Genomic DNA, 15,000 nt, shown 5'->3' with positions numbered 1-15,000 from the left:
AGTCACGGCAATGAACATGTACAAGTACAAGGAAAGGTTACGTTTATACAAACGTTCAATTCCCACCCTGGTCAGAGTTTTTCTCTGTCCTTGTGTGGGCCCATTTCCATCTGTAGGGCTAACGCTCACATGGTTCATATGGGATTGAAATCTAGCACTTCACATTACACTCTATTCAGTTAACTCTGTTTAAAATATAAGTGCTACACGGCCAACTTTTGTATAAACGTAACCTTTCCTCATAATTCAAATAACTCTGTTTGAAATTACCATTCCCCTTGGCAGTGATGAGTTCTTTGAGTTTTGTCAAGTCTTCAAACTTCTCAAGAAGATGGACATGTGTTCTGAATGGTTCTGAAGCAATGTCCCTCAGCTCTTGTTCATCTACGCTATCTGTCACTCCAATCGCGTAAATTTCGAAGTCTAATGTTTCGCGCAATATTATGGCCTCGTAGGAGGGGTCACCACCTACGTTTGATCGGCCGTCTGTAATAAGGAACAATGCTTTCTTGCTTGAGTTACGGGTCTCTGGTTCGATCTCTTCGATAGTCTTGTTAAGGGCATAACTTGTAGCGGTACCTCCCGCTTCGTAATCCAGGTTTTCTGGACATGCAACAAAGTACAGTTAGCAAAAAAGTACCATTTTTGGACAAATTGGTAAAATGCCAACGTGGGCTCAAAAGGGTGCACTGTACCAAATGAACAGAGCGTGCGCTATGGAAGAGCGAGTGCTGAAAGAAAATAAGGTACGTACTGGTTTCAAGGAGCATTCCACTCGGCGACATTGAACTATTAGGACATTTAAAAATGAATTTTAGAAATTGACCTCATAACATTGTCAAAAAGCTCAGTATGGATGACGAGTGGAAAAACAACAAACTTGAAAACGTATTATCGTCCCCAGGAAGACATGCATTTAAAAAATTATGCTCCTTTTGGTTGTTTGTTAGTTTGTCTTTTCCCTTTCAATAATACAACGCGGCGAAATCATTTTTAGGCACAAGAGTAAGAAGACTGCGCGCAAAATAAATATTCCCTTACAACGAAATGATTCAAAAACCAGCTGCCGTGCACGCTTTTACAAGAACTTTAAAAATAAAAATAAAAAGCATCAGGATAGAAAATTACCAAGAAATGCAATCCCTTCTTCCTTGCTGGGCATGGCATTTGTTTTCAAGTTGAAAATGACCTTAGCCGTCGAGCTGTACGTGACAATGGCAACTCTTGTTCCAGTCTTAGATTTCGAGATTCCAAATTCGTCGATGATGGTTTTGGCAAAAGCTATTCCCTTCTTGAAGTTCTCTCTTCCCACACTTCCAGAACTATCAAAGACAAACACCAAATCGAGGCCACCAGCACCCGACGATAAACCGGCCCGAGCCAAACTGTCACTAGTGTTCCAACTGAGTTTGTCGATGAAATGCTTACGAAGGTTCATTGCCACTCTTTGAAGGCTTTCCAAGGAATCTGAAAGAGGAGTATGGTTACTTGCGTTATAGCCATTTTTCACGCGTACATAAGAATAAGTAGAACTTTAACGAGTAATTCTCAATATTTAACAATTATTCGCCGAAGGCGAGGTGAATATCGGCGAATTCGTCTCGGTTTTTATTCACCGATATTCACCGAGCTTGAGGTGAATAATTGTGTCATTATAATAACATAGATGATTATTTGAAAAGTATGCGTTTTCTTCAAAACAATTAATTTCTTTGTCTGTCACCTCGACAAAATTAACGGCTTGCAGCCATTTTGAAAAACCGCTTGGGTGATTATCACCTCAACGGCAACCAATCAGAGCAGAGCATTTTCAATAATCACTACAATTGTAATATCAAAAATGAGTCCAGATCTCAGTTATTAGCCGTAAACACGATTCCATAATTATACATGCTTAATTGCCAACGACATGGATGACAATAAAAGTACCTCCTACATCCAGATAGTACTTAAAAGAGATGTTACACATTAACCTCTGCAAATGAAATCATAAAGAGATCTGTTTTTCGATGCTCGGAAAAAAAATCCGAATGCTACTTTGCTGAAGTCCAACCTAAGGCCTTCTGATTACTATATCAGAAGCTCGATGGGATCCGATTAATAGTTCGGATGCTCGAAAGGATCCCACAAGTCTCATATAGGTCAGTGGTAAAGGTAAGATAAAGTCACTGCTTACGAGCCAGAAGGCCCATCAGGCCGGCGCTTATCTCTGGTTTCAGTAGCATTAAGCGACTAGAAGTATTTATACTCCCCCCTGGATGAGATGCTAGTCCATCGCAGGGTTACCCCCAGCATTACGCCGGTACCCAATTATACACCTGGGTGGAGAGAGGCACCGTGAGAGTAAAGTGTCTTGCCCAAGAACACAACGCAATGTCTCCGGCCAGGCCCCGAACCCGGACCACTCGATCCGGAGTCGAGCGCACTAACCATGAGGCCACCGCGCCATCCCACAAGTCTCATATAGGTCAGTGGTAGAGCATCCGAACTAGTAATCGGAAGCACTCGTATTTTTCCCCGAGTATTCCCGAGTCAACATCGAAAAATAAATCTCTTCGTACATCCAAAAGCAAGTAAGCGTTACCATGTTTCCTGCAAGCGGGTACAGTGTCATTCCACCGCACAGTTGAGCACGAACGGCACGAATATTCGCATTTAAGCGCAGTGCTACCGACAATCTCATAGCCATCGTTACAGGAGAAGCGAACTTGAGTTCCCTGTAAAAATAAACTTCCGGCGCGAAAACCATTTTCAGGGATACCTGGGTCAGAACACCTTTCTCCTAAATAAATAAATACAATGCGAAAAGGCAATCAACACGGATTTACGGGACGCATATAACAAATGATTGAATGATTGACACACCAATTGATTGTGGGAGTCACTGACTCACTGATCCTCTAAGGTACCGCTTAACTTTCTCTCTGTCTATGATTGCGTTTTATTTATGTATTCATAAAACGGCTAAGTGATAGACAAGCTGTCCAAGGAATTCTCTGGGACGCTCAAAGATAGGACAAGGAATGCCCATGCAATGATCGACCTCCAGAGCTGCAGTTTACCATAGGCAAAAATAGGCCTTTCCATGATGCGTGATACGGCTATTTTCCTGGGCGAACTTTTTTTTTTTTGACGCCCCATGTATTTTAAAGACAAAAAGAAAGACAGGGACAGGACAGGGCCAACTCAATACAGAGGTCTAACTTTCTCTGAACTATTGACTGTCTAAAGAAACATTACTGTCCTAAATAGCAAGGCTTATGTTGGTAAGTAACTTTGAGCGAATATTTGTCCGTCCATATCTAACGGAATGACCAAACAAGAGAGCAGTATTGTATTTTTCCTGATTTTACCTAACTACAGCCAAGCTATTCTATTTTTTTCAGAATTCTCATTCATTACAGGTTCTATTCATTACTCCGTATGCAGCGTGGTCGTTTTCTCATTGACCATTCTCCATTCTCATTGCAGGTGACTTCTGGATCTCTCTTAAGACGGTAATGCGTGTTGTCATTACAGATGTACTTGACGGTCGAACCAATTGCATAACGAATTTTAGTTGGCTCATAGTATCCATTGGGTAGATCAGGTGGTCTTCCACATACTATCTGCCTTCCTGTAAGTATTGAAGAAAAAAAAGTCAGATGTTTTGCTCTTTAAAGGCTCGTCCAATTTTGAGAACTTTGAAAACATCGCTCATATACAGACGTGCGATTTTCCTCTGTTAATAGGTATTGGTATATACCAAACAAGCGAGCAGTGCTTTTCGCGCATTCTGATTGGCTAGGCGGGAGATGAATTACACGTACTATTCACCTCTGAGCAAACGGAGAAAAACAAAATTGCTTCCCGTTTCGCTTCGGTTACCGGGGAGCTTGACAGAGTGCTCAATAGACGATCTAGAGCATTAATATCATCAAGGTGGTCTGATCAACTGAAGATTCCACCTGGAATTTAAATACTTACTATTGTCGTACCGCACAATATGTGCGGCACTCGTCAGATAAAACGGGAAGCTAAGGAAAAGTCCGCTACAACGCACGCAAATATGCAATAATTGGCGCGCGCGCAGAACCCGAATATAAACAGACACTACTGCGTGACAACAGGAGGCTTGAATTTGTTTGCATTCCTACAGGAAGACACAACGACGTCATACGAAGATAGCTCCAAAGCGAGGCTTTTCGGTAGCAACGCCGTTTCTAAGGGCTGGCCGCGTCTGTTTTCAAGTACTTCGTGCCAGTCAGTACCAAGGTTGGATTACAGTTTCTTTAGGCCAACATCCTGTGTTCTTTTATCAGAGTTGAGAAATTGAAAGACAGTACCATCAAAGTAAAATAATTTTCGACTTTTAAGTTTGGAAGGTACGTCTTGAATCTTGCTTTGTCATGAACGTTCGATCTTCTTCTCAGGATCGTATACAGAACGGTTTTGTTTAAAGAATGCATTTTCGTTGCCTTTAAGCTTTCATACCTCAGTGAAAACTGAGTTCTTCCATGTTTAGAATTTGGTCCCAATAGGGAGGAGTAAAACATGCCTGACAAGAGCGGATATCGAGTATGGCTGGACGGAGGAAAGATCACTTATCACAGCCTTCCAACGACAAATCCAAGAAACCTTAAGGTGTTCTTTTAATACCTCTTGTTTTTATACACTTACTGTTGCATAATTAGGTGTTTTGATATGCTCAAATCTGCATATCAATGAAAATGCAAACGTTGCTTTAATAAAAACACTGACCTTCACAACACTTCTAAGATGTATTTTGGAATATTTCGAAGAAATCTATCCTTGAACGAGCTTCCCTTTCGATTTCAGCATCCAATTTCTCAGTGCGAGGGCTGTAAAATTCTTTGGAAAAAAGAGCTGGACAGCCCTTAACAACGGTTACTACCGAAAAGCCTCGCTTTGGTGTTGTCTTCGTCATATTTGCAATCGGTGTATTACGCTTGTTCAAGGTCGCAAGGTCATATCTGCAGATAATGAAATATTTCCCCCATAGGTACAAGTTACAACGGTTTGAAGCGGGGTTAAACGGGTTAATATATAAATATATCGTATTTTTCTTCTTCACCATATTAATTCAATTTAAATTTTAATAACAGCTTGCCAACCAAACGGGATGGCAGAATGGACAAGACAAAAATGTGGTACATGCAAGACGCACTATAACTACAGGTAATTTCCATAACTTGTTTCCAAGTTATGAAAACAAAGCGATGAAGGGATTTTGTTGAGTATATAACAAGAAGAAAAATGTAGGAACTTGCTCGTGATGTTTCGAAAGTTCTCAAGTTGCGCTCGCCTAAGGCTCGTGCAATTTTGAGAATTTCATAACATCATTCGTGGCCATAACTCACGAAATGTACTCTCGTTCATAGGATTTCCTTTACTTTTGAACATCAGATATTCATATTCCGATTTGCATCTCATTCAACAGTTCCACTGAAGAAGGCAGAAGTTTCTGCCGAATATGTCTGCAAGATGAAAGTCGTTGTTTTATATTTTAGGTTACTGTTTCTCTTCTGGCTAATTAGACCTTTTGGCAATATCTTCAATTGCCTTGACATGTTTCACCAGATAAGGGCGAAAGTACGAGAGAAAATGATCCTTATGTTCGAAAGTATTTGCCAACATAAATCATTTCGTAGAGCAGCGTGTTAACAAATAAGTTCACGTTTTCCCGGAAAATGACTCACTGTTTAGCCGACATGTGGGCGCCCTTCCCAACCAACTTCCATTTTTGCATAGAATGATTCTATCTCCAATGATGTTATATCCTTTTTTGCATCCATAAATAGCATATTTTGGTCCCTCAGCCTTGACAAATCCGTCCTGTATAGTTGAGGGTTCGTGACAACTTGTTTTTCGCGGCTTGTCACAAAGTTTACCTGTAAATAGACCAGGGAAATTGTATTTGTTAGATTTCAACAAAGCCTGAGTGTATTGGAAATTTGATTGACTAAAAAATTGTTGATGGAAATTATCTGCTACTTTCGGACCAAAATATCTCTTCCGTGACTTTGGATCATGGGCGGTTAGCCGGGCAGCTCAAAGACGCCACTTGTGGCTCCATGTAAGTGTCTTACAAGGCAGTTGCGGGGGAAATTGATCGTATACTTTCGGAATTGAGAAAACAATGAGAAAAATTTGTGCAGGCATTGGAAAAACGATCTTTGCGAACTTTTTTTTCTCTTGGAGAAGATACGTAGAGACTAATTCTAACGCTTAAAAATGAACTATGTACGCAATAGAGGACGTTTTCTGTGTTTCCATAGCCCCATCTAAAGACGAGGAGTTGGGAGAATTCGAGACAGTTATGCAAACCGAGACGCATTCGAGGGTTTGCATAACTGTCGAGAATTCTCCCCACTTCCCCTAGTGTTTAGATGAGGCTATGGAAACACGGAAAAAAGTCCTCTATTGCTTTTATAAAATATATCTCAAAGATAATTGGACAAATGAAGGAAAATGCATTTTTTTTACGTCTTGATTGAAACAGATTTTCTTGATACACGCTAATATTATCTGACTATATACGTATATAACCAATCAAAATTCGTGTGATGTCACAGCCGTGATTCCCATACTCTCATCTAAACAACAGCTATTGACCAATGAGAGTGCGGGTACTATCCTAATTATTTTATAAATATATTGAAGTGTCAAGTGTATATAGAGCTGACGCACTAATTGAGGACACTGCACAGATATCAAATCATAGGTTGGTTTTTTGAGGGAGGAGAGGGGAAAACCGGAGTCAGACCCGGAGAAAAACCTCTCGGAGCAGAGTAGAGACCAATAAACTCAACCCACATGTGATGCCAAGTCTGGGGATCGAACAAAGGTCATATTGGTGGGAGGCGAGTGCTCTCACCACTGCACCATCCCTCCTCCCACGCTTGTGTATGGAATAACGATTATTAATAGACCGGGCTCTCGTATATTCACGTTGTAATAGATGGAGAGAAAATACGCATGAGAAGGGTGTAAGGCAGAGGGAATAATTCTCACAGAGTTGCGATCGAAGACAAATGCTAGATTTTTTGCGTGAAAAACGGTGGCGGTATTGTGTTCCTTGCACGATCCATCATTTTGCATACACCACAAGCATTCCCTCAAGCGATTAGTGGTTGCAGACCAATCAGAGGCGTACGTTGTGGTCATCAGGCCGAATCTGATTGGCCGTAATTTGGCGGGACCGTGTGCTAAATCTAGATGATACCGTAAACTGATGGGCCAAGGCCAAATCAGAGAGATCAGTATGAGAGAAGGAGATCAGTATGGAGTATGAATGACAGTCTGCGTATACTAACAAGATTAGCAATGCACTTTGTGTGCACGCGTCGAGTTTTGGTCATAAGGCAAAATATTGAGTTCCGCATACTATATTACTCGCATGCCCTGCAGAATGTATGCGGTCCATTGGCCTCGATCAGGGGGGACGATTGAATCCAGCCATTTACTAAATCCGTCTATTTATTTGAGAAATTTCCTTCTTTCCGGAAAATAGGGACCACAAACCAACGTAAGCAAGTGTTTCACGATCGGATAAGAGTCCGCAGTTGAAGACCGACAGCGCTAAAGAGTCTTAATTCATTTTGAACTCTTAAGCACAGTTTCAAACGTATAGTATTACAAACACTCGGCTGGAAGTCTATCTTAACTTTCATCATTTGGGTTGATTCTTCTTTTTTCAACTCTTGGTGAAATAGTTCGAGCTCGAACATCCTTAGTAATTTCTATGTAATAGAGGTCATATCTGATGAAATCGCTGACTATGGGATTCACCGTTTCGTGATAGATTCAGAGAGCGTGCATACTCCCATAAGCCACTTCCAATTTATGATTTTAACTGAGACATCTGACAGATCCCAAAAGCACAGGTTGTCATCTACAAATGTACAAGTTTTAAAATGATCCGAAATTCGAAAAAGTCGCTTTTCTGTTACTCGGAAACCCGAAAATATCGATCGTTTAGTTGCATAGGCTACTTACCCCTCCAACAGGCGAACATACGCACTTGACACCATAAGGAGGGTTCTCCACACAACGAGCGCGATGCCGGCAAGGATTAGAGGTGCAGCTGTTCTCAGATTGGACTGAAAAATAACAAATAGCGAAATCAGGTGAAAATAAGGTTTTTTTTACTGCGCTACCCCAGGCCCTACCACCTAGGGGACACCCCTGTCAAAAAGTAGGTCGAATTGAATTCCCATGGGCAATCGCTATGCTATACGACTTCATTGGCTTCAATATGTTTCCTTTTGATGTGTAACAGACGCTGTGTCTTCACTGGCTTCAACGGAAAACGATGTATGTGTAATTGCTAAGATTCTAGACGTTGGGAAATACTCCGATGATCTTCAACAATTGCAGTGGTAGCTCACATGGTGTGAGGTATAAGACAAATCGTACTCCACTGATAGGCATGAAAGGCGGCCCAAAAATACTCTTTTGTGTATCTGATAATTTTATACTCTCTACCCTCGTTTGCATAGACAAAATACAAAAGATTTTGTTTGAGAGTGAGGCTACCGAGTCTAATTAGCACATAAACAAATAATTACATTTTGGCCGCTATTTATGCATTCTCCCCAGTTGTTCAAACGTTGGATAGCGCTATCCGCCGGAAAATCCTATCCAGTGGATAAGTAATAGCAAAACCAATTGTGCTATCCGATGAATAGTGATTTAGCCGGTGGATAGCGTTATCCACCATTTGAACGACTGGGGCCAGATTTAATTAAAGTTCAAAACCTCAAATCCTTGAGTTACAAAGTAACGACAACTTGTGGATCGATGCAACAGTAGTAGTAGTAGCAGCAGCAGCAGTAGTAGTAGTAGTAGTAGTGGTGCTTAGACAGATTTTTATTCCAAGTATTTTTAACCCTGTACACTCTATACTGAGGAAGCCCAAAGGGCGAAACGTTTATTAAAGAGTTTTGGCCATGGAAGAAGTTCACTATATATATATGTTTTGGCCACGGAAGAAGTTCACTATATATATATATATAAATATATATATATATATATATGCATTGTATATTATTTACAATTCGTCTCTTTTGTTTTGCATGTTTGTTTGATTGCTTTAATTAATTTAATTGTCTATGAACAGGCTGGAAAATCGTGTCGCAGCAGTATGTCAACGAAAGGGAATCGAGGGTCCGATGTATCAAAGCAGTATTTATGACCAAGAGAAACGAATTGCTTAAATTGTGTGAAAACGAATTGATTAAATTGTCCATTGAGATGTGTAGTGTCCTGCATAAATTATAATAATTATGTAAATTAGATTGGGTATAACATTATGATTTATGTTGAGTACTCACGAGTGAGCGTTTTAGTAAAGACCATCGAGGCACACATTTAGTCCTTTAGTCTTCATCTATTGAGTATTCTACAAGATGGTCTGAGATAAATGCGAGAATTACTTTTCACTTTCCTTGAGAAAATTATTTTCACTTGTGGTAATCCAAACTTCAAATGTTGTCCCAGAGCTTATAATTTTTACTTTCCTTGAGGCCCCAATTATTTATCACTTAATGTGGCCAAAATAATCCAAAACTTTTAAAAATGTTGTCCCAGAGCTTAAAAATATTATCCCTTTAACGCCCAAATATCCCGTATCCCTATAATTTCCTTTATTTCTTTAGGCGTTTATTTCAATTACTTGAATCGGCTTTCGTATGGTACTATAAACATTGCTTTTACATGATACAGAGAGTGTCTTTGATGTGTTTGAAACCGTTTTGAACCACCTTAAGATGGAAGCCTTGGAGGACAAAACGACAGCCATTGGAGTGCAACATTTGCTTGAACAACAGCACTGTAAAATACTGGGAGAATTAAAGGGGCCATGTTGAAATGACTTTAATTTAGGGATTTTTATTAATTCCACGAGCCTGCATACTTTCCGTACAAGCACGCCCCGTGGCTACACAAATAGGCCGGGGTTTGCCTCTGCAGTAAAGTCCGAGGAGATGGATATCCTATACCCCCAAGGAGTCAATAAAGAGACAAAAACTTGAAGTTTGCCATGAACGGTAAATGGTTTTCAGTAGAATCCTGCGAAGAGTTCTTTGGAACATGAACTTCAACTAATTCAAGTAGCAGAATAGAGCGCACGTTTATAATGCAGGCAAACTTTCAAATAACTGAACCTGAGCCGGAACCTGGTTCTCCTCTCCAGCTGATATATCTAACTCTCATCTTTATAAGAAGACGTGAGTAACGTTCTAGTTGTGTATCGTTTATTGAAAGGCTCACATCAATAGTAAAAGAAGTAAAAAACAACTATTTCAATGCCAAAAACATAAAACTATTTTTTGAGACGAAAGACTAAGAAAATGTTAATGATTGGTTCTATATGCAGTGGAGTTCACACAGCACGAATCAAATCGAGGTTGAAAATTTAATAAGAACATTTAGTCGCAATCTTAAGGGCAATCAACGGCTCAATACATTAATACTTCACGCACACGTTCATTTTTATCTGCAAAAATATAGAATTCGATCTAGGAAATCACAACAAAAACGGAAACAACTTTGAAGCGAAAAACATGTGCTAAAGTCGGAATGGTGGATCAGCTGATTTCCTTCGACGCCGTTCCCACCAAAATTTTGAGTACATTGTACAAGGCAAACAAGACAAGATAATTGAAGCTTAACTGCACCGATACTCGCACGCCGCAAAGTTAATCTCTAACCGAGACAACGTGACTACTAAGCTAATTAACTGAGGTCGTTTTAAAATTGCGCGTCTTAATTGCTTACGTTTAAAAATTTAAGAGCAAAAGTCCCATTCCTCTTGTTAAGAGCTAAGGGCTTCTTCATCATTCTTTTAGTTTTCACTTTCTCGGCCGTTTGTTAATTTTCTTGTTAATCCAGCTCATGTATTTGTCAATGCGTGTATAGACCGCATCTTTTCTTGTGTTGCACATCCTTCTCTCCATCGCGATATGCAACACACTGCCCAGCTGTCACGATCATCCGAGCGTTTCACCTGAAAAAAAAGAAAAAGAGGAAAAAATAAAGATTTTGAAATATCAGACCCCCAATCGCCTTTTCACAAACTGAAAACTGGACGATGGCCTACTAAACAGCCTAAAGTCGCCAGTGCCATGAAAAGAAATTTTAAGTGTATAGCCATTCAAGAATTCAGTTTTCCAAACATTTTTTTTTTTCACTTTTGACCATAAGAAAGAACAGAAACTTCATAGACGTTCTTTTCACGTTGTCCTAGTAAGCAATGCTTAATTTAGTCGCACAGTTGCTTGGCAGTAGAGAGAAACAATAACGAAATGCCTATTGTTTGCCTATGTGAAGTAAACTTTGAACTTAAAGTTATTACCCTCGATGATTTATTCAAACTTGTAGCCGACCTTACAGGAGACAAGGGCCGATGGCGTTGATCGAATTTCTGCTCGGCCTTTACTCAAGGCACCAGTGTTACTTTATAGGTCCATCTTTGCTACACATTTCAATGCAGTTATTACCAATGGAATTGTCCCTAATGAATGGAAGAGTGCTAACGTAACGCCAATCTTCAAAGCTGACTACAAGACTAACCCAGCCAAGTACAGGGCCTATTTCAGTTCTGTCTGTAATTGCAAAAACTTTTTTAAAAGCCAAACTTTAATCAGGTATATATGTTATGGTTTAATTTTGTGTTTGGTTTGAAAAGTTCTTTTTTTTTTTCAAACCAGTTTAAATTTTTTCAACTGGGTTCATTGTTTTAGAACACTGCTTATTTTAGCATATTTGGATATCCTTTTGTAATTACTTTTATTTGAGTATGTATAAAAGAAACTAGAGAAATCATTTTAAGATTATCATGATGGATTGTTGTTGATAAACGCTAATAAACAGTATTTGAGTCTATAAAGCACCCATTTCAAATAGCGCTGAAAATCAGTATTTATGTCTAAGCATCCATTTTTAAACGGTTTGCTTTTACTGTGAGTTAGGGTTAGTAGCACTGCACAGGTTTAATGTTGTACTGAGGAGAAATAAGGCATTGGAATTCTCCAAACTCGGTCACTACTCTAGCATAATGGTTTTCGATCTCAGTTATTTTTCCTATTTTTGGGGTGCAAAAAGTGACATTTGACATGCATCAAGTCGATCTCTATCAAAGAGAGGAATGTTGGAGCTGCCATTGGATGTTGGGCATTTATTTTCTGTGCATGGAATGGATTTGATAACAACTTTCTGGTTGATTTCTGCATAATTTTCTTGAGGCCACTTTCTGTAACTGTTGTTCGCTGTGAGAAAGTCGACTGTGTGCTTGGGACAAGACTCAAAACAGTTCCCGTTTTGGAACTACTCTCTTGTTGTTTCCTGTGAAGAGTTTGCCGTTGCTGTAAAACCCATTTTCTTCGAGATATCCAGCTGTTGTTCCATTTTGTTAAATTGTTTCGACTTACATCGATCCGTGTTTCCTGAACGTGGATATGTTTCTCTGTTTTTTCTTTCAAGAAATGTTTTGCCTTGTTGCAAAAATCATCTTCTAAATAACTTTTTTTAGTGAGTCTTTTTTCTTTAGGTGGCCTTTCAATCCTTTTCTCTGTAGAAATCGATTTCATTTACACAATTGCGTTGGCGTGACTCTGCCATACGTGGCTCTGGTGTCGTATTGCACTTTTGTGTATATATCAAACTTTTGACCGAGAGTGGCCTGGGGTAAATAATAAATATTCATTTATAAATTATTCTGAGGAATTTGCGTCAATTGCTTGCGTGGTCACGTGGATTAAGGAGTAGACAGCAGATCCAGAAGTAGGTAGTTCAAGATCAAGTTCTTATGAGTGTTCACATAGAAATAGGAAATGACTGTGAGTAGTGTTGCGTGGAGGGAGTGGCATGAGGGGGAGTGTTTCCTTGGGATATAGCTCATGGCACGTGACGTTTTATCGGTGTTTTATAGGCTGTTAGGCTCGTGAACTATTAATGGTTTTTGAAGCATGGAAGAATCCGTCTCACGAGGCCAGGCAAGCCACTACCTTTAATTAACAATTTATTCGCCGAGGGCGAAGTGATTATTCGTGAATATTCATCGAGACGAAGTCGAGGTGAATATTCACCGATAATCACTGAGCCTGAATAATTGTTTTAGTATAAATACACAGGTGATTATTTCAAAAAAAGAGAAAAATAAAACACACTTTCAACGCGCAATCCTATTCCCTTACAGTGGCAACCCGACTACTGGCGGCCTTTTCGTCCGTCTAGGTGACTATCGCCTGATAATCCGAGATAGCGAGCCAATGAGAGCGCGCGATTTTGTATAATCACCTGTCTATTTATACTAATAATTTTATTCACTTTTAGGGACTGATGTAGTTAACTAGAATGTAATTAAGTGAAATGTAGAGATTTTTTAATAAAAGTTAAATTTTAAGTCCTTTTTATATGTTAACATTATATCTAGAGAGACACAGAAACAATAGCAAAACCTGCAAATGATACAGATACACGTAAACGGCATGGTTATCAAGTGAGGCCTTACACTACTGTGAATGTGATGGATGGATAAAGAACCTTCACTGATCAACATCATCAGGGCCTTTTTGTGTGTGTGTGTCACCCAAGGACAGAGAAAAATCTCTGACCTGTGTGGGAATTGAACCCATGACCTCCGGATTAGATCATAGTTGCTCTACCGATGACTGCGATGGAAGGTTCTACACCCTTCCATCACATTCACAGTAGCGTAAGGCCTCACTTGAGTTCTATGCCGTTTACATATACTACCACGCTACTTAGGACAGCGCTCATGTACACTATGCTATAGATACATTGAACAAAAGACGACTGCTTATCTTTCCATGCACTATGACTGACTTTAGGCCAGCAAGCAGCAACGACACTCATTCTCGTCATCAGAGCCTCGGGTCGACCCAAGGCTCTGGGAAACTCTGCGTAGGAGACATGCGCCGTAGGTTCTTACAGCCAAAATTTGGCTATTTGAGCCTTACGGCGCCTGCTCACTCCTCGTGCTAACATGAATGCAACAATTAGAGACGCTTTTTGATTGTTCTCCACAAAAAACCAATGAGAAGACACTTTGTTTCAGGGTTCCCCAGAGCTTTTCTCCCCCTCGGTCAAGAGAAGAGCTCTGGGGTCGAGATTGCGACTACACCCACGAAAAAAAAGACGAGGGCACCTGGAAAGCAATTCACCGTTGTGCAAAAGCATGCATTTTCTCGAAAATTTCCACTTGTCATTTAAACACTCGTATACTCATCTTTATTCTAGCGCGTGAAGCTGTGACATAAAATTGCTGATAATTTCTCAAATTGAAAAATGTGTCGTAAAACTGCAGACCTTAACACGTGAAATGACCACTTATAGTAAAGCCATTCTGTAGTTCTAAATTAAAACCGCGTTTGGATGAAGAGAAGTTCATTTATTTCTGCTTTTGCTGTATGATGTTACAAAAGATCTGTTGTAATTTCTATACAATTTTTCATTCCGACGCACATAATTGTTTTAGAACTCTAAAACAGCTTATTAAGCGCTTCGCGTAAACACCAAGAGAAAATGAGGGGACAGAGAGGGAGGCTCAAGGCGTTGGCCGGGATATGTTATGTCCACGAAAGTTATTTTTAGACGAGCGGAAGTCTTTGTTCTAGCGGAAGTCTGTCTTCTGAGACGTCCGCATGCAGTCTTTCCTCGCTCTCAGGTTCTTAGTGAAAAGAGAAAATGATGGCGCACGTGGAAGGCTGATGAATATATATTTTCTTTCAAACAGCGGACCGAGGTTTGCCTGCATGCGGACGTCTCGGAAGACTTCCGCTCGTCTAAAAATAACTTTCTTGGACATGACATATCCCAAGGGCTGGACCGGGAGCCTTCTCTGTCCCCTCATTTTCTCTGGTAACACGTAAAAAAAGCAATTCTCATCCTGATTTTCTATTCTCTCAATGAATATGGCGGCGCGAAATCGAACTAGTCTTTTACAAGAAGCGGTGCATGGTGTTGGTCGTTGTTCAG

The 15,000-nt window shown here is 40.0% G+C and overlaps 2 protein-coding genes across 2 annotated transcripts in view; both read right to left on the bottom strand.

The window, feature by feature from the left end:
* Nucleotides 1-10,842, bottom strand: part of LOC138033760 (complement C2-like) — a 19,041-nt gene extending 8,199 nt beyond the window's left edge. The window contains exons 1-7 of the mRNA XM_068881578.1: nt 10,780-10,842; nt 8,024-8,102; nt 5,700-5,891; nt 3,419-3,616; nt 2,585-2,782; nt 1,129-1,467; nt 271-603 (exon numbers count right to left, since the gene is read on the bottom strand). Coding sequence (XP_068737679.1) covers nt 271-603; nt 1,129-1,467; nt 2,585-2,782; nt 3,419-3,616; nt 5,700-5,891; nt 8,024-8,102; nt 10,780-10,842 — 1,402 coding nt within the window. The remainder of the gene's footprint in view (nt 1-270; nt 604-1,128; nt 1,468-2,584; nt 2,783-3,418; nt 3,617-5,699; nt 5,892-8,023; nt 8,103-10,779) is intronic.
* Nucleotides 10,843-10,862: 20 nt separating this feature from the next.
* Nucleotides 10,863-15,000, bottom strand: part of LOC138038889 (complement C2-like) — a 21,855-nt gene continuing 17,717 nt past the window's right edge. The window contains 1 exon segment of the mRNA XM_068884966.1: nt 10,863-11,008. Coding sequence (XP_068741067.1) covers nt 10,895-11,008 — 114 coding nt within the window. The 3' untranslated portion in view covers nt 10,863-10,894.

This window comes from Montipora capricornis, chromosome 2 (genome assembly GCF_036669925.1).
Source record: "Montipora capricornis isolate CH-2021 chromosome 2, ASM3666992v2, whole genome shotgun sequence".
Lineage (NCBI taxonomy): Eukaryota > Metazoa > Cnidaria > Anthozoa > Scleractinia > Acroporidae > Montipora > Montipora capricornis.
Note: the sequence above shows the minus strand (reverse complement) of the source record. Positions and strands in the feature narration are given on the sequence as shown.